Here is a 19,808-nt window from a genome sequence, read left to right as displayed (position 1 = left end):
CTAAAGGACTGTGGGAGAAAGAAGGAAAGGCAACTTGCTAACCTTGTAATATTCAGAGGGCTTGTAGGCAAAGCACAGGAGAGTCCTCTTCCGTCTGTCCCCAGTGCTGTATGCTGGAATAAACACAGCTGGCAGATATAACCTACCAAACACTCCAAAGCGCCTAACATAATTGCAGTTCTCTATAATAATAAGGATAACGGAGAAGAAACATTGGAAGGTATGTTCTGTGCAGTTCCTACTCCTTATATTTACAAATTCTTTATGGCATTCCTAACATTCTCTCAGTGGTATGAGTCTTGCTGTGAGGCAGGCTTCCCTAAGATGGTTCAAGCAGGGGGAGGCATGTGTGTCTCTATGTGCACGCACTTAAGCTATTTGAATGTGAGTTTTTACGGGCCAAATTGTTCTGTGCCCTTGTGTGCATCTGTGCAGTGGAGGTAGACAATTTTCTAGTGCTTGGAGTAGGCAAGGGAGCTACTATGTACCGGTCAATATTAGTTTCTTTTTTGGTTACTGCGTTTTGTGGACTTCATGGGGGTCCTTTTCGACCTTAAATGTCTTTGTATGTTGAGGTGTGCGTGTGTGAATTGCCAGCAAAGGAACTTGAACCTTGATTGTTTTAAGTGGCATTAATTTTAATTTTAGGAACTTCATAGAAACAAAATTCATATGTGAGCTGTTTCCATTCAGTAAGAGCCCAATATGTGTGTAATTGTTAGATCTCTGGTGTAAGGGAAAGCTGAACATTTTTATTCGGACTGAATATTTATGAGTAACCACACTCAGATGACCTGTCTATTGAGCATTCGCTGTGATTTGCTTGCACTGTGTTCGTACATTTCCCCATTAATAATTAGTTCATCCCACATTTTTCAGTTCAGTTCAGTGTCACTATCCTGACAGCAAAAGTGTTTCTTTTTTATACTAGGAAGACAAAGAGTATTGACCTAAATTTCCAGGTATTTGCTATGATCCTCCTGCAAAAATATTGGCAGTTTAGAGGTGACCTTGCAGCCTGTCTGTTTGCTCAGAAGTAAGCCCCACTGATTTTAACCTGGTGTTAAAATACAGCCAATGTGCTTGTTTGCTTTATAGTTTGGGGGCACTAGGATCATCAACTGCCACTTGTGCAAGGAAAAAGCTGCCAGTTAAACCATCGTGAAATCCAGTTAAACATCACCTCCTCTCAATTCCCCATCTTTCTGTTGCCCCCTCAGCCCCACTGATTCTTACTGCGATGCTGGGGCGTCTTTACACAAGTTTAACATTCGGAAGCGAGGAACGCAGAGATGTAAGGCCTCCGCAGTAGGTCAAACGGGCTCCTTTCCTTTCTGCAAATTGCAACCAGATGCCGGTGTCCCCAACCCCCAATTCCCAGCGTTGGGAGAAGGCACAGGAGCAAGACGAAGAAACTAGCAGAACTTTAAGGCTCAGAGCTTGTCCTCTGCAGCTTTGCTCGAATTATAACCAGGGTGGGGTGCAAAATATTGTGGCTTTGCATAAATGGTGGGGTAGCTTTGTCCAGCCTGCCTGCAACCAGACTGCACTCCCCCCCCCCCCCGCCACCATCAACGGCTTGCCACTGACCCTTGGCAGCGCTGCCTGGCATGCTCTCTCTGTCCTCTGGCAAGGCAAAGGGGACTCACGGGCGCCTCTCTTAACATTTAGCCTGTATCTCTCTTTTTTCCATTATTATGGCTGAAGCCTTGCCCCTCCGCTTCCTCATTGGCGCTTCTCTCTCTCTCTTTTTGCATTCGGGCAGCCGGGCTCCGCCCCCCCCGCCTCCTCTTCGCCTGCTCATTGGCTGTCCGAGACTTGCGCCCTGCAAAAGTTGCAAATTCGATCTCCTCCCATTGGCTAGGAAGGGTCCTCCCAGGAAGTTTTAAAGAAAGAGAAAGCGAGGAAAAAAAGTTTATTCTGGGCGGATAGAAGAGGTTGGGAGCGCGGAGAGCGGAGGGAGAGAAAGGGGGAGGGTGGGGAAATGGACATCGAGGCTGCCGCCGCTACTGCTTGGAGGTGATTTCGATTTTGCCTTGCTGGGTTTTGAAAAGTAACCAGCGAACTTCTCTAACCGCTTTGAGCGCAGCCGGCAGCATGACGGTGAGTTGCCACTTTCTGGCTTGGTTTCCTTCCACCGTATTCGTGCAGTTGTTTCTGTTAAGGGGCTGGAGGGCAAGGACAGGTAGGCAGCTACTCCTCGGCCACAAGATCCGGATTCCTGCTTGGCGCGGGGCGGGGGGGCTTCCTCTTGCGGCAGAAGAGGAGTGCTGGATTCCGTGCCAGTCTGCCGCCCCTTTTTTCCGCCCACCCTCCCATTCGTAAAGGTTTCCGGGCTAGACCTCCATCACACCCCCGGAGCTAACGTGCCCCTTCCTAGGCCCAGAGTTTCCTCAACGTTGCTGTTGTGCCGAGGCTGGCAGGATTCACACGTTCGAACACGGGCGCGGAGGACGAAGTGTTGCCGTGTTCCAGGGCCGTTAGAGACTATAGAGAGAGCACGATACATTTTTATTTTTTTTTAAGATCACCTTCCGCTTGGCTAGGCGCGTGCCAGTTCCGAGTTCAAAACAGGGCGACTGCGGAAAGAGTTCTGTGTTAACGGGAAAGCCAGCATACATAGGTCTCCATTTTTATTTTAATGTTATATATTCTCTCCATTCCAAAAAGCGGGGTTAGGAAGCAAGCGATCTTCCTCGATGGACTCTGTTCCCACCCCTAAAATCGGTTAAATGTATGTAACCAGGAAGAACTGGTGTCTCTGCGGCCGGGTTAGGGAAATGTTTCCCTGTCCGAGGAGGGATCGTTGCCTCTGGGAAGCTGCTTCCCGTCCTGGCCTTCGGAGGTGCTCCAGGAGCCGGTTTGCACAACTGCAGTCCTTCCTCCAGCCCCTTCCCTCCCCCACCCTGGCATCCTGGGAGTGGGTGGGTGTGCTGCAATCATGGAATGGATTCACTCTCTGCTTTGGACATGATCATTATGCCGTTTTTGGAAAAGCCCCGATTATTTCCCTTGTTTTGGCCTGTGTCTTTTTGCTTTCTTTTGCAATGTCAGAAAACATTACAAAGCAGCCAAAGGATTTAGAAAGCTCTGGGGCTGCCTCACCTTTTGGCCTTCCTGTTCTCTTCTAACTCTCCTCTCTCTTCCTCCCTGCTTCTCCTCCTGCAGAGGTTTTTTAAGGGTCCAGTCCCCATCTCCATGGCTCATTGCAGACAGTGTCACAGAATCACAGAGTTTGAAGGGATCATGAGGGTCATCTAGGCCAACGACCTGCAATGCAGGAATCTTTTGCCTAACATGGGGCTTGAACCCACAACCATGAGAATGAGTTTCCTATTCTACCTGAGTGAGCATTTAATGGGATTGCTGATCACAGATGGGACAGATAAGTGTGGTGTGTGTTTTCCTGATGGGGAGAGCAAGAAGTCTTGGCTGCTTCTTGCAAATGTTGGCTATAGGTCGCTGCATAGCTCACTTTCTGTTCTTGTAGAGCAGGTGTGGAGAATATCTCTGGCCCTCCAGATGTTGCTGAACTACAATTCCCATCACCCTTGGCCATGCCAGCTGGGGCTGGTGGGAGTTGTGGTCCGTGTTAGAAATGCAGATATATATAATCTGATTGCCAAACAGCACCTTAAACTTGGATTACAGTTGCCACAATGGAATGCCTAGGTGCTTTTTTGCAATTGAGTTTATTATTATTAATAATAATAATTCTATTTCTATATTGCTTTATATTTTAAAGAACAAATCTCACAGCACTTTACAACACATTAAATCATCAGATAAAACAATCCAGAATAAAACAAATTCAAGCTTTCAGGAAAATAGTTCAGGTCCTTCTCTAAGTGGCCTTTTGCTTTCCCCAGTCGCCAACCTGGCATCCAGAGGATCTCCGTGTGGTCGCAATTGGACTTGCACCAGCTGCAAAACGCACCTGGTGCCTGGCTAATTTCTAACCCTGGATGCGGTTCAGCAACAGCTGGAGAGCCAAAGGTTCCCTGTCTCTGTTGGGGACCAATGTCCACCAACCAGACATGGCTGAGCAGCTATAAACATACCACCCCGCAGTGCCTCCAGCCAGAATTTCCAATGATTAGGGGATGATGCAAATTATCATCCAGCAACATCTGGGGACCCAAGGATGAGGAAGGCTGCTGCTTTTGCTGCCAGTCCTGGTCTAATGGGAGATTTGTCAGGAGACTCCTACGTGAAAACTCCTGAAATCAAGAGGAGGCAAAAATGAATGAGCACATTGGCTCCTTTCCCTTCCTCTCTCCACCTCTGTAGCCGTTGGCCTTGTAGTTTGTGTGTGGAAAAAAGGCCCGGTGCAAATGAGGTGTATGTGTGTATGTGATGGCAATTAGCTATGGCTGGCTGCGTGGGGAAGGGAGGCATCATGCCTGCGTGCACATCTATATTAGGGGAAGGCAGTGACCCACAGCTCTGAGCTCGGCGGTGAGCTCTCTTGGCCTGCGCTTCCTACAGCCTCGCAACATCCTGCAGCCCTTCCTATCCTTCCTGGAGACACCGCTCCTTTTCCTCTCCCTCCACCCCCTCTGGCACCCAAACCAAGCATAATTGCTAATGGAGTGGGAGAGGAAGAAACTGACATGTGAAAATGCTCTTCCCCCTGATGGAGGCCTGAAGGGTAGAATTGTAATAACTTCCTCCCCCCTTAACCCTTTTGCCTAACTGTGGCATAAATCCTAACCAAGCTCGCCCTGTTTGTTTTGCGTTCCCCCTGCCTTTTGTTGGGGGAGGCTGAGGAGGGGAGGGAGTGGGTGTCTTTGGTCGATAGCCAAGCCTAGCAGAAAGGGAGCTGTTTTTAATCTCTAGGAGGGTTGGATTCTGTCTCATCAGATACGCAAGACTGAAGTAGGCACCGCCACCCATTTTCCCCAGCCGGCATGGTCTTGTTCCCAGTTCAGCATCTCTGGGTGCCTCCTGCTCCGGATCACTTCATGGCGCTTTGTTATCTGATTAACCTTCTCACTGCTTTTCCGAGCATAGAACATGGTTAGCTAGATAGACTCACCCCAGGACAAATCTGGGCAGAAAGGAGATTGTAATCAGTGCTCATGTAAGGATTGGTTGGAAAGACGTGCCTCCTGATCCTCAGAGTTTCACCAAAAAGGGTGAGAAGACAGAAGTTTAACAGACGCATACCTAGAGCAATATTTATAGAAATACACGGAGAACCAGTCAGCTGTAGCTTTTGCCCATGTAGGGTATGTTGAGAATGTAATGAGCATTCGGCTCATTCTTTGTGCTCGTGGCAATTGGAAACATCTGATCCATGTATTGTATTGAGCCATACTCTGCCCTTTTGTCCCGCTGGGCAAACTCTGGTTTGCAATGGGCTGCAAAGCCAAACGTATTTGGGATCCTGATTCAAACCATCGTCTACCCGGTGAGATGAAACACCAAACTATGGCTTGCTGCAAAGCAAAGTTTGGCTGCCTCTAAGTGCCATAGATAAGGGGGAAAGAGAACTTGTGAGGACAGGGTTGATGAGACCAAACCATGGTTTAGTTGATATGTCTGAACAAGCCCAGAGTAAAGTAGCTTTTATCATGACCCATCTGAGGCTACTCAGATCATGCCTCTCCATTCTCTCCCCACCGTCCTAAACTGGATTGGGGAGGCCTATAATGGCCCACATGGCTTCTCAGGGGGGCATTGGGTAGTGATGTACCACCTCCTTTAATTGTCTGCTCCACACAGCTAGGCTGTTCCAACAGTTCCCAAGGAGCAAAGCTTTCAGGTTAGGGCCATTTACTGGCTTGGGATATCTTAGGAAAGCAGGAGTTGGGCCAGCCTAAATGCATGTTCCTGGCTGCTTCCCTAACCAATCAAGATAAACCTTTGTCTTGGGTCTTGACTATTAGTTTCATCTTTTATTTTCCTTTCACGGTTTTCCATTGTTGATAATAAGCTGCTCATACATTCTTCTCATATGTGAAAATGTGCTAACCCGCACCCCAATTGTGCCCAGATGCCAACCCCTCTACACATTTCCAGCCAAGCATCTGCTGAGAAGCTCCTTGTGCAGTCTAGAACCCTGAACAATTAGGAGTCCAAACTGTGTGGCATATCTTCTCGTGGACAGCAGGCTTCCTGCTAGGGGCGCTTACACATGGAAGCAGCATGGCCACACAAAGGGTCCATGATAGAGCCAGTGGGTCTCTTCCTCATTCTCCCTTGCACTATTCTGATTACACGTGGGAAGTGAACACCCAAATAGGGCTGAGTTGTCTGTCAAACGTACGCTTTCCAGGTGGGTTTGAAATCACTTATCTATTTAGGCATACACTTCATCTCCCCACTCACGTTCAGGGGAGAGATTTGCAAATGTTCTGTCCTCAACTTTTATTCAAAATCGGAGTTCTTTCAGCCGCGTGTCCCACAATTAATCTTGAAAGATCATATGGAAGTATCCTGACTATTTTGATAGCCCTGTGAGGAGTTGTTCTGGCTAGGGAAGGGTTTCTAGCAGGGATTGCCGGCAGCTTTTTTTGCCCTCAAGTATGTTTGGAAAGTTACTAGCTAGCCTGCATGCACATACCTTTTTTTAAAAAAGTAATTTGTGACATGGTAATAGCCTGTTTTGTTGGGTGAGGCGGGAGAGACCTAACACAGAGTTTACAAAAGTGTTCCTGCTCTGTCACCTAAGGTTGATTTTTTACTCCAGGTAAGCAACTAGCTGAATGCCTGTTTAAAAAACACATGACCGTGCTACTTGAAAGATCATATTACTAGTGTTGTGAATCAGGACAATGTTGTAAAGCATAGATTAATTGTGCACCCAGCAGAAGGGTTTGCATTTAAAAATTAGGAAGTAGAGACACATCAAAGCTTTTAAAGAAAGCAAAGGACATCGTTTTCTCCCTTCCCTTCCATTCCACCCTCCCTTGCTTAACTGTTTCTGTGGGTTGTTGTGGTTTTTTTTTACATCTACAGTCACCTGAATTGCCCCACAACAAATCTAGTTTGTTGGCAAACTGGGCACATGGTACAGTGATGCTAACTGCTTCTGTGTGGTAGTGATGAAGATCCATTAATATCCTGGTTGTGGAATATTGTGTTTCTGGTATTTAGCTACTACTATCTGCACCACTTTATTTTTATTTAAATAAAAAAAAATATTTGCTGCTTTTCTACTTACATTCAAAGTAGCTACTGGCAATGCTGCTTTTGACGCTGCTTTGGTTCCTGCAGCAAGTTGTTTGCATAGATCTTAACTCGTTACAATTCCTCCTTTGCTTGAACCCGCACGGCTGGCTTTGCACGATAGATGCGCACAGATCCAGCTGAAAGGCAGTGCATGGAGATTTGCAGGAATGCATCCCTAATTATTATTGCATAATTATAGGATTATTGTATAATCTTAGAAGGCGCATAGCTGTGACTGTCATGAAGGGACCCCACACTTCTGAATTTGCCACTACACTGCTAGATAAGACTCTGAGCTCCATAAAATGATTATCCAGAGTGGAAGCGGGAGCCAGACTCCACAGCAGGATAATGCAACACTAAGCGTAAGACCTTTCTTATTGCTGGTCAAACTTCATTAGTGAAAACCAGATGTGGAATGGGTTAAAAGACCCTAAGCAAAGGAACAGCATGCTGTGTTTGGGGTTTTTTTTCCCTTGTAGCCGATATTGTGTCCTCCTTATCTCATCCCTATCTGTCACACAACCTATTTTTAATAAAGTGTGTGTTTGTTTTTCCTTGCCCTGGATACCATGCACTGTTTACTTTAATGGGGGCCTTCAGCTGGGATGAGCTGGTCAACTGACTTGGTGGAGTTTGAATCCTGAATAATTTTGATTGGGATGTGGACTCTTTCCATGTTATCAACGTAAACAGGGTTTTTTAATGCCAGTTTTTGGTGTGTAGGGAAAGGGATGTGCAGTTCAGGTGGTTTAGAGGTTGATCTTGGCTGGAAGTGGGACTTTTCTGCAAGTTCCCAGGATTCCTTGGGGCAACCCATGACTCTTTAAAGTGGTATGGTGCTTCTAATGTGTAGTGCAGATGCAGCCAAACTTAGGTCTTCCTGCAGATCAGATCCAGCTCTCTGTTCATTGGCCCTCTGTTACCAGATGTCCTCTCACTGAGCTTTTGGGTAGTGGTTTGGGTGAGCCCTTGTGCTTGCCTTCACTTTTGTCCACTTAAATTTTCTAGACTGGTTTTCACTATTTTTAGTGTGTGATTTACACATAGAAAAGATCTGCCATTTTGACAATATCTACTTCCTTTTTCAGTTGCCCCAATGGAAAATAGACAAGGAATGGAAATGCGGTGCTGGGGTGTCTTAGTGATTCTGTTACAAATTGCCATATCATTTCTGTTGGGGTCCAAAGCATGTTTGAAAACTTTGTGCCACTTTAATCATCATAACAGCCTGTTGAAGAGGGTCAATACATAGTAACTTTGCCAGAACAGCCAGTAAGATTTGCGAGTGAACAGGGATTAAAATCTGATTCCTCACAGCAGAATTCTCCTCTTTTGCACCAGACGTGGGTCAGTTGCTATTATGTGCCAAACCCACCCAACTACCCTTCTCTCTCTTGTCAGTCTCGGGACTGGCTTTCTCCAGCATCCTTTTCCAGCTCGGCCTTCTGGTTTGTTCCAGGACCAGATAGACTCTGTGGTGAGGATGTAACCAGCCATGAATTGAGCTTTTACCCTCAGGAGGTTAAATATCTTCCATACTCTCAGGAAATTATGGACTGCCTTTTTATTCAGGCTAGTTGCATGCTCACCACTGGACCGAATTATCTCCATACAAGCCTTTTGAGCTTTCTTTCTTGTTCCTCCTTTACCCGTTTGGGCCATCCTATGCAATTCCTTTCCTTCTTTTGGTACTTGCGTTCTTTGCACTCTATTATCATGCTCCCCCCTGTAGACCTGCTTTTGCCGGCTCAGCATATTTAATTCCCTTTAATCTTTTCATGCAATGCAGCTGATTCATCCCTCCGATCAGTTTGGCTTTGTTTCTGTGTCAAATGGCATGGTGTCCTAAGACGAAACACAACACATGGCAGTGCTGCTAAATTGCTTTGGCTGTTTCCTGCAGAATCATGCAACGGTCATCTTAAAATTGGCATTTCCTGCTGATCCTCCAGATGTGCTTAGCCTACCACTTTCATCAGCCCTGACCATTAGCCATGCTGGCTGGGTTGAACTTGACAGAGAGTTCAGAGTCCAGCAATATCACAGGTTCACACTGTATAATATGGAAGATCCACAAGCTGAAGCCTGGTCTGTGTGGCTTGCAGCTCTCCATCATTTTAGTGTTGCCATCATACAGGGTTAAATTTTATCCTTGCTCTTTTTCCACTGGTGAAAATGCCTGACACACCATGCATCTTTCTTAGATAAATGTGCTCCATCTCATTACTTTGATGTTTGTTGCGGCTACTACTTGTGTGCTATCTTGCTTCTAATCTGCGTGACGGCCCAGTCTATTTGGACTTAAAATGCCATGGAGACGCAGTACAACATTTGGCTGCAAAAATGCAAATATATTACACATGCTGCATTCCTTTGGCCCCTTTTGAAACCTGGGTGTAACTGGCTCGAGTGATCCATTATAATCGCTTGCTGTTTATTGTTCATGTTTCTGTAACCATCTAAATACCTAGGGATTTTCTTGCAAAACTCCTCGTGTATTTCTTCTTCTGGGAATTAGCAACCCAGACATTGGTGGTTAATCTGGAATGAGATGGAGGAAACTAGGAAGTGGATAAGAGCATGGTTCTCTGGTTTGGTAAATGATGTAATGATGCTTCTGGTGCATCAAATGTTTTAGCACTGTAGTATTTAGCATATGTAGTATTCTGGGATTAAATGGGACTGACTCTTAACAAAACTAGAACAGCAATCCTAATGAATTTGAAGTCATTGGAGATGATCTAGATTTGTTGTTGCCTTGCACAGTGCTGCTAGTGTTACTTGAATTTAGCATTGCTTGTTGTGACCCAGGAGCAGGTGGGCAATGGAGTAAAATTGAAGTTCATGGTTAATTGCACATTTTTAGCATAGCCATCTTAAATTGTTGTTGAATGGAATCTGCATACATTTAAAATACACGACTTCTCCCATATAATTCTGGGAACTGTAGTTAACCCCACACAGTTCCCAGTACAGTGGTGCCCCGCAAGACGAATGCCTCACAAGACGAAAAACTCGCTAGACGAAAGGGTTTTTCATTTTTTGAGGTGCTTCGCAAGACGAATTTCCCTATGGGCTTGCTTCGCAAGACGAAACGTCTTGCAAGTTATTGCGAGTTTGTTTCCTTTTTCTTAAAGCCGCTAAGCCGTTAATAGCCGCTAAGCCGCTAATAGCCGTGCTTCGCAAGACGAAAAAACCGCAAGACGAAGAGACTCGCGGAACGGATTAATTTCGTCTTGCGAGGCACCACTGTACCTTTAAACTACAGTTTCCAGGATTCTTTGGACGGAGCAGGAAATGTATGGTGCATACACAGTCCTAGGACCTGGACCAGCTGGTTTAAATTACGAGAAAGAACGTCAGGAAGAACTTTGTGAAAGTATGAGCCATTTTGCAGTGAAAGCAGACTGCCTCAGAAAGTTGTGGGCTTTACTTGGTTCAATATTTTTAGGCCTCTGTTAATTGGAGATGCTGTAGCAACAGATTTTCTGCATTGGCAAATGGTTGGACTTGATGTTGTTTGAGATCCCTTCCAATTCTATGATTCTAACTGCTGTTGCTTGCTGCTGTTTGCACCATTTTCTACCTTCCGCCGTGATTTCTAGGGAAGCAGAATGGGCAATGGCTCCCTAACTCAGCACATTCTGACAGTGTTCTTCAGATCCTTGTGGCTCTTCACTTCCCCCCTCCCCCAATGTGCTGCCCAAGCAATTGTTTTGGTATTCATGCTCTAGCAATGTTTAGACTGAGGTCATTTTTTATCACATCCCAGTTGTCAGCATGAGTTCCTTGGCTTCCTGTTACTTTTTCATTCTTGCCTCGTTGCTGGCCAAGGGAGGCCTTTTGGTTTCAACCGGATGGCTCATCACTCCACTTCCGAGTTGATTTGTAACGTGACGTCTCTGTTGATCTGAGGCAACAAAAAGACCATTGGGGCGTATATATGTCTGGGTTGGACAGGACAATTCTGTTTTTTTCAAGTTTGCTAAAAATGCTTGACTCCCTCACTAGGCTTTTAGGCCATATTCATGCGGTACATTTAAAGCACTATGATCCCGCTTTAAACAGTTGTTCCTCCCCCTAAATATTTCTGGGAACTGTATATTAAGGGTGCTGAGAGTTGTTAGTAAAACCCTATTCCCCTCCCAAAGCTACAATCCCCAGAGTTCCCTATGAAGAGGGATTGATTTACACCACTCTGGGAATTTGTAGCTCTGTGAGTGAAATAAGGGTCTTTAACAACTCTCACCACCCTTAACAAACTACAGTCCCCAGAATTATTTGGAGGAAGCCACAACTGTTTAAAGTATTATCATCGTGCTTTAAATGTATGGTTTGAATGTGGCCTTAAAGGGGTGTCTGGAAATGGGTAAAAAGACAGTGCAATGAGATCTCTCTTGGAGACTGGCTGCATACCTGAACAAAAGCCACTGTATGCATCCAAGACAAAATTAAAAATGTCACTATTGAATGCAAGTTTTGCTTCTACACTTGCTCCAGGAGGAAGGCTCTGCCAAATTTAGTGTATGTTCCACTTTGTGTCGTCATCGTGGGTGCATTGCTGTTGTTGTTGTTAAATAATAACAACTCTTTTATTATTTTTAAATTTTATTATACATTTTTACAGTAAAGTAAATAGGGAAGGGGGGAGGGAAGAAACAAAAGACGACACAGGATAACGTAACAATAACAGAATGACATTAAAATGTTAATAATAATAATCCTGACTTCTAAAAGGTAGAGATCATTCCGTTGCAACTTAACAAGTTGCAAAACAATAAAGTGGAACAAACAACGTCCGATTTCGTTTAAAGTTTAAACGTTCTTCTGGGTTTGAGAGCTTTAAATCCTTCTGTATGGATGGGCAGAGGTGCAACTGTAGCTCGGCAGAGAAAGGGTGGTTTGAGCATGAAGCAGTGAGGACGTGAGGACCGCACAGTCCCATTTGTTGACTTTGCGTCCCCTGCCTCCTCCCTGGGGTGTTTAGCAATCCTGGAGGTGCAGAGTGAAGGAGCCTGGGTCACCTGGCTCTGGTTTCCATGTGGCTTTTCTTTCCCCTCCTTCCTGTTGACATCTAGTCCCTGCAATCGGACACCCCAGTCCAGCCCGGGCAGCGATAGGCTGGGAATGGCAGTTGTAGCAACAGGTGGCCCAGCCCCATGTCCAATCCGGTTGTACCGTTTGGGGCGGGCCGGGACTCCTCTGTGCTTTGAGCCTGCCTGCCATAACCTTGGGTGTAACCCAAGAACTCAGCCTTGGGAGATGAAAGCAGGGAAAGTTTCGCTGAGCTGGGTTTGCAAAATCACCTGGCCACCCTGACGGATGCTTTCTTAGGAAAACTGCAGGGAACTCTGAGCACCCACCTGGAAGGAGCTGCTTCCCACTCTTACCTTCTTCCCAGGTGTGGAAGATGTGGCAGGATGTGGCACGGTGGCTGGACAGCTTTCCTGTGAATGGCCATCTTGATGCAGATGACTCTCTGGTATGGATATGTCCCCTTCTGCTTTTCCCATTTCAGGGGTGGAGAGAGGCACCTGTCTGGTCTCGCTATGGCATGGAAACCCATCTTGAAGTCTCAGGATTATAGAATCCAGATATACACCTACTGACTTGTGTTCAGACTGGGCCTGAGGCACCCCCAATTCCTTTTTGAGGAAAAGCAGATCTTCCCTGCCTCACTAGGAACGGATTATGTGGAGCTATGTGGGGAAGCAGAGTAAATGAAACCTCTGCAAGGCAGGCAGCGTCATTAGCAAAGTTGAAGCGGTTCTGAAAAGTACCGAAATCCAAGAGAATCGGAGGAGAGGCAAGATAGGAAGGTTTTTGTGTGTAGTGGGGGTACATTTTGCTTGTGAATGGGGGTGTATCTAGCCTGCTGCTTTTGATACCTTTATTTGTCCCTCCGTTCCCCCTTGATATTTATAGTAAGCGGTGCGTCCAAATATTTAATTGTTTTCTCTGGATTTTTATTGTGTGTGTGCTGTGTGGGTGGGAGCTATGCCCATGTTTGATTTTGTGAAGCAAGAGGGATGAATGTTGCTCTATGTCAGCTGTTCTGAACTGGGAGGCAAAACTGGTTCGGCTGTAGCAGCCGTTTGGTGAGAGAGTGAGTGAGTGTGTGGTATTTTGGCTTTGATTTCGCATGGCATCCACCCTGTTTCTGTTGACTGTGCACAAGGCCTTTGCCAGCAGATGGGGTGATGGTGGAAAGTGGGGGGGCAGGTTGCTCATCGGAGAAACCTCCCTTGCGCTTCAAGAAAAGTGCTTTCAATCTCAGATCTGACTTGTTCCATAGCCGTGGGCAAGTAATTTTAATATATTGTATGTTTACTCCTCTCTTGTGTGGACATGACAAAACGAATGCTTGTTTGCTTGTTCAGACGAAAGCTGATAAAAATACGCTTGGGATTCTTTTTTCATTTTCACAAACAAAACAGAACCCAGTCTTTCTACTTCATGCTAATGATTCTAGTTAATAATGAAAAGATGCAATTTCTGAAGGAAAGCTAATGATAGGAAGTGGTCTGTCCATTTTTTCAAATCATTTCTCTCGCCTTGACACAATATTCATTATGGGTGAGGAAATCATTGGGGGAGGGCCAGAATTACTTGCAGAAATGAGCAGCTATGAATTTTTATACTATTCAACAGTGGAGTGGACTCCCTCGGGAAGTTGTGGACTCTCCTTTCTTAGAGGTTTTTAAGCAGAGGTTGGATGGCCATCTGTCAGGGATGCTTTAGTTGAGATTCCCCTATTGAAGGGGGGTGGACTAGATGACCCCTGGCATCCCTTTCAACTCTAAGATGCTATGATTCGGTACTACAGTGATGCTGTGTTACTCAAAATCTGAACTGAAATAATTTAGCAGCATCCCTAATGAATACGTAATTTAAATCTGGTGTCTCCTGTTTCTCTGTTCCTGGTGTGCTGCTTACAAAAGAAATTGTTAGATGCTGTGTGCTATCTGATTGAATCAGGAGGCTCATTCACTGTTTATGTATGTGTGTATACACTCAGCATTGTGGGTTTTTTAAACAAAAACCAAAGAACCAGATAAATATATATTATGTTTTGGCGTCAGGAAAATACAGTGCGGTTAAAATCGAAATGCTTAACACACACAAAAAAGCTCACAGTAGCATCAATTAATGGTAAGCTTAAGATTGTGCAATTATTTATTATTGCATTTATATCCCACTTTCCCCCCTGTGAGCTTTAATTTGGCACATATGGTTTTCACAACAACCCTGTTAGGTAGGTTAGGCTGCAAAACAGTGACTGGCCCAAGGTCACCCAGTGGGCTTCATGGCTGAGTGGGGATTTGAACCCTGATCTCCCAGGTCCTCGTCAGACACTCTAACCATTGCACCATGTTTGCTGGGGATAATTGCTCCTCTCCAAAGAACAGAAATCCCTGGAGTGCTGTAATAGTTATTGGGGCTAGGCAAATTAGATCTAGCTCGAATTTTCTCTCTTGGAGTGCTTTAACCAGGGGCATAGTAAAAAGTCTGGGGTGCCTCTCTTTTAAAAAAAAAAACTTTCTGAATCAGCTTAAGGGTCTGTCTGGTTCTGCCTTCCTTGATCTGCAGATGTTTTGGCCTCGCATCAGCCCCAGCCAGCATGCTCGGTAGTCAGGGACCAGGGAATTCTACTTCAAACCTTCGGCAGGTTGGGGAAATGTATCATTTTCATTTTTGTACAACCAGAGACTAGCCAGACACCTCCTCTGCTCGTTACAAGTAAGCGTAGAACTTGATTCTTCTAATTGCCACAAGTGTCATCTTTCTACGCTCCACTTTTCCAGATATTTATTTCAACCATTTAATCCATTACAATTGTGTATGCATGGTATACAGAAACTCAGCCCATTATTTTCATCATATACAGACTATAAAATCAGAATTCAGTGATATCGCCTGCTAGAATAAAAAGAAAGTCTTCGGTTTTTTTGTTCAGGTATCGTTAGATCTCAGACATACAGATTTCTTGTAGACGTCTACGTTTGTCTTCGATCTCATGCGATTTCATAAATGTGTGTTTTCCCCTCCCTCTTTCCAGCCGGATCTTCTCAATTTCAAGAAGGGATGGATGTCCATATTGGAGGAGCCAGGAGAGGTAAGTCCAAATAAATAAGTGTATTCCTCTTCTCCCTCCTCCCCAACAAGCAGCAGGGACGACTGCTGCTTTTGACTTCCCTTCATGGTTGAATGTGCTGTTTCTCGGAAGCTTTTCTTGTGCCTGGTGTGTGAAAATCTCTCCGGATTTTAAAAACAAGCCAATAAATGTACAGAAAACGAACCTCTCTGGAACAACCTTGCAGAATTCCTTTTTGGAATGAAATGGATGCACAGCTGAGAACCTGGGAATCCCAAGACTAGGCCTTCTTACTGCTACCTAGCATGCTCTGTGTATTCCACAACCCCTGTTGCACGTTTCCTGTCAATCTCCGCCCTACATCTCATTGAATAAACGCTGGGAGGGCGGTGTCTCCTGAGCAGATGGAGTGGTCAGAGTTGAGTTTGGCACCTTCTTCTTTTTTTATTGAGTGCAAGTTTGAAAGGTCAATGAACGCTGTGCACTTCCGTCGACGTTTTAATTTAGCTCTCCCCTCTTGTCTTGCCCTCCCCCTTTTCCTTCCCTTTTTAATGGTTCTGTCTGCAGTGGACGAAGCATTGGTTTGTGTTGACAGACTCGAGCCTGAGGTATTACAGGGACTCCAATGCTGAGGAGGTAAGAAAAGCTTCCTGGCCTTCATGACCTCTCCTGCACGGGGGGCGGGACTTGCACAGCGATGGAGAGAAATTTACGGGTGTTCTTTGTTAAAAGCACAGCATGCCATTATTACCTCTTGTTTCAAATTTTCAGGTTGTGAGTGTCGTTCCTTGTGTAGCCCACACAGCACCACACAGGCACAGGTCCTGGCTGCACCATGTGTGTGTTTGTTTAATAATAACAATAATACAATTATTTCCTCAGTCACTCTGGGCGGCTTACAACATATCTAAAAACATCAATCCTTAAAAACCTCCCTAAACAGGACTGCCTCCAGATGTCTTCTAAAAGTCAGGTACAGTCGTACCTTAGATCCCGAAAGCCTTGCGAATCAAATGTTTTGGCTCCCGAACGCCACAAACCTGGAATTAAGTGTTCCGGTTTGCAAACGTTCTTTGGAACCTGAACGTCTGACACGGCTTCCGATTGGCTGCAGGAGCTTCCTGCAGCCAATCGGAAGCCGCACCTTGGTTTCTGAACGTTTTGGAAGTCGAACAGACTTCTGGAAGGGATTCCGTTCAACTTCAGAGGTACAACTGTAGTTGTTTATGTCCTTATATGTCCTTGGCATCTGATGGGAGGATGCCCTAAATTTGTTTCACAAGATTTAGATACCACTTTATTGTAATAAAACCTCCAAGCAGTTTATAAAACTACAAGTAAGAAACTGTTAAAAGCAGTGATTTAAAACATTCAAAATGTAATCAGAATCACTGATCAGCTAAAAACCTGATTGAAACACATGCAAATATTTTACATTGTCTGGATAGGTTTTCTTAAACAAAAAGGTTTTTTTGCAGCCACAAAGAGTACAGTGAAGGTGTTGCCTGATATTAATAGAGTGGTTTAACAATGAATCCCCCTTCCTTGGGAACTTGCTTTAAATGTATGGTGCAGATGAACGCAGGGGAGGCATTGGCAGGCTTGGGGGAAATCAATTTTGCAAAAGTGCAAGAATCTTTGAGGGGGTGGAACCCAAACCAGCTCAAGGAGGACTGAGCATGCTCAGTGCTCACCCCAATGCTGACTGTTGGTCTAAAAATAGAAAACTGGAGGGGTGGGAGTGGGAATGGCTGGAATCCTGAACACATCACACTGCAACACTTTGTTACAGTTTCTGCTTGTTGGACATTATTATTTGTGGGGGGGGGGACAAGCAAAAAGTGTACATGGGACACAGCTTGTAAGGGCAGAGTGGAAACTATGGGAATCCTATATCCTATTTTCTATTAACTGAGGAGGATTAGTAAACTAAAATTTTAATAATGTCAGGTCTGTGGGGTATGGGGGAAAATATTGGAGGAAAGTAGATAGGATGTGATAGACAAGTGCAGTGTGTGTGTGTGTGTGTGTGTGTGTGTGTACGTACATGCATGCTTTTTGTTGTTGTTGTTGGTGGTGGTGATGGTGATGCTATTAAGTGAGGTTCCTTGTTTAAGCTGATGGTCTGGTGGTTATTTCAGGCCGATGAACTGGATGGAGAGATTGACCTTCGCTCTTGCACCGACGTGACAGAATATGCAGTGCAGCGGAACTATGGCTTCCAGATACACGTGAGTGCTTAGAACCCGTAGAGTCTGGATGGAGCAAAAAGGCCATCTGGCCTATGCGTATTTTAGATTATTAGATACTGCTGCAATAACCATGTTGTTTGAAGTGCGGAGGTGGGGTAGATATTTCTGCCTGCAGTTCACTTCAGTCCTTGATTATATAGTGTACAAGTTCTTCATTCTAACACCAGGGCACATATGTTGGGTGGTTGAGTGGCAAGGGGCTGCTTCTATTCTTATTGGCCCAATTCCTGATTGATAACGTTGCTCCTCGAGGAAAGGAAGAGGTACCACAGCCCATGGACACACTTCCAGGTGGCAAGCGCCCCTGGGGATGCCTGGAGAGGGCTGTCTGCTGCCAGCTTCAGTGAGCTCTCTTTTCTAATGGATAATAATAATAATAATAATAATAATAATAATAATAATAATAAATAATAATAATTATACCCCGCCCATCTGGCTGCGTTTCCCCAGCCACTCTGGGCAGCTTCCAACAGAACACTAAAATACAATAACCTATTAAACGTTAAAAGCTTCCCTAAACAGGGCTGCCTTCAGATGTTTTCTAAACATTTGGTAGTTATTTTTCTCTTTGACATCTGTTGGGAGGGCGTTCCACAGGGCGGGTGCCACTACCGAGAAGGCCCTCTGCCTGGTTCCCTGTAACTTGGCTTCAATCCCATGGAACAGGAGCACCTGCAGCCAGAAAGGAGAAGGGGGAGCGGAGTCAGGGACCATCATCTTATTAAGTGTCTGCAAAACGTGTCTGTAATTTACATGTAGAAAGTGAGATCCAGTAAATAAAGAGTTTGGTTTGGACCAAAGAGTCCTGGACTCAAGTCTCACTTAATTCAAAAGGCTCTCCTCTTTAGATTTTGGAAATATAAGAAATACCCATTTCACGGAAGAAAAACTGGTCGTGCTCAGGGCCTCCAAACAGGCAAAATGCATGAATCACCAATGGCAGCAGGCCAAAAAATTAGGCAACCCTCCTAAATCCAAAACAACTCAATTGAAAACAATAATAATGTGGTGGGGGAGGGGAGCTCAGGGGGGGGCTTGGCAGTTGCTATTGGGATGAGCATATATGAGGCCCTGTTTAGCCAAGCCCCACATTTTTAGGCTCTGTGGAAATAGATATGTTTGCCAGATATGCTTGAAGGGTTCAGTGGCAATGAAGCCTTGCATTGCATCTTCAGATCTCTTTGCTGTATCGGAAGGAGAATACATGTCTGTGTCCGGTTTTTCCCTTTCAGACTAAAGATGGTGTCTTTACGTTGTCTGCAATGACATCGGGAATCCGGCGGAACTGGATAGAAGCTCTGAGGAAAAGTATACGCCCTGCCAGTGTGCCAGATGTCACAAAGTAGGCACCTTCTGATATTTCCCCCCTTGTCTGACAGCACAGCAGTTTTGATCCGTTTTCCTGATTTATTAATTGGCCTGATTTGTATGAAACAGTAAGCCAAAGTTAAACAAACTGTGGCTTACTGGGGATGATTGAGGGGGTTGGTGTGTGGTGCTCAAATGGGTCCTCTCCTCCTCCTGCCACACTGGGAGGAAACGGATCAGAGTACTGGCTTGGCATTAGGCAAGAAACAAATGCTCACCATTTTCTCTCTCTCCAAAAAAACATGAGAACAAGCCAAGAACACTTGTTTCAGTAAATCTAGTTTTGTTCCTTTGGCCATTGCAGTTGCTCAGTGTGTTATCCTATGTCACAGATAAGCTATCTGATATTACTCCTGTAATAGACAGTTGCTTGCTGCAGCAAATCATTAGCCGCTGCTTAGGGGCTGGTGGGCAGTAATGACCTCTTAGCCAAACAAGCAAATAAACACGCACAAGTTCTCTTTTGGTACTTCTGACGGTAGGTTAATACTCATATCCTTTGAGTGGGGAGTTCTGGAGGCCATGTTCAGAACAAACGTGGCAGAACTGTGATGCTAAAGAGTCTGGCAGAGAGTTTTTACAGAGTTCGGAAGCTGCAGCTATCTAGCTTGAGATTAAGGAGTCTCCAGCCTTTGTGCCAGACCTCCCCATTTGGCCCTGCTGGCCATTGGAGCCATGGCAGACCCACCTGCCCTATACCAGAGGTCAGACATGGCGTCGGGTGAGGTGGGTAAAAAACCTGGCTCACCTGAAAAGGGGGTTTGCAGGCACCACCCATCAGCTTGTTGTCTGCCGATGGTCAAAGTGGCAACATGCATTACAAAGTGCTCTGCAAGACCCTGGCAGCCAAAAAAACAACAGTCGTCTGATGTCACTCTGCCCACCTAGAATCATAAAATTGTAGAGCTGGAAGG

General features: G+C 45.3%; 1 protein-coding gene across 5 annotated transcripts in view; it reads left to right on the top strand.

Annotated features, from left to right (window-relative positions):
• Positions 1-19,808, top strand: part of TRIOBP (TRIO and F-actin binding protein) — a 60,239-nt gene that overhangs the window by 26,492 nt on the left and 13,939 nt on the right. For 3 of the 5 annotated variants that reach the window (XM_028747617.2, XM_077934978.1, XM_077934979.1), the window contains 4 exons: positions 15,239-15,295; positions 15,842-15,910; positions 17,416-17,505; positions 18,759-18,868. In XM_028747617.2, coding sequence (XP_028603450.2) covers positions 15,239-15,295; positions 15,842-15,910; positions 17,416-17,505; positions 18,759-18,868 — 326 coding nt within the window. Of the gene's footprint in view, positions 1-1,929; positions 2,104-12,448; positions 12,662-15,238; positions 15,296-15,841; positions 15,911-17,415; positions 17,506-18,758; positions 18,869-19,808 lie in introns of those variants that run through there. The other 2 variants (XM_028747619.2, XM_028747618.2) reach the window with 2 other exon arrangements.

Source organism: Podarcis muralis, chromosome 10 (genome assembly GCF_964188315.1).
Source record: "Podarcis muralis chromosome 10, rPodMur119.hap1.1, whole genome shotgun sequence".
NCBI lineage: Eukaryota > Metazoa > Chordata > Lepidosauria > Squamata > Lacertidae > Podarcis > Podarcis muralis.
The sequence above is the reverse complement of the archived record's forward strand: the minus strand, read 5'-3'. Positions and strand labels throughout refer to the sequence as shown.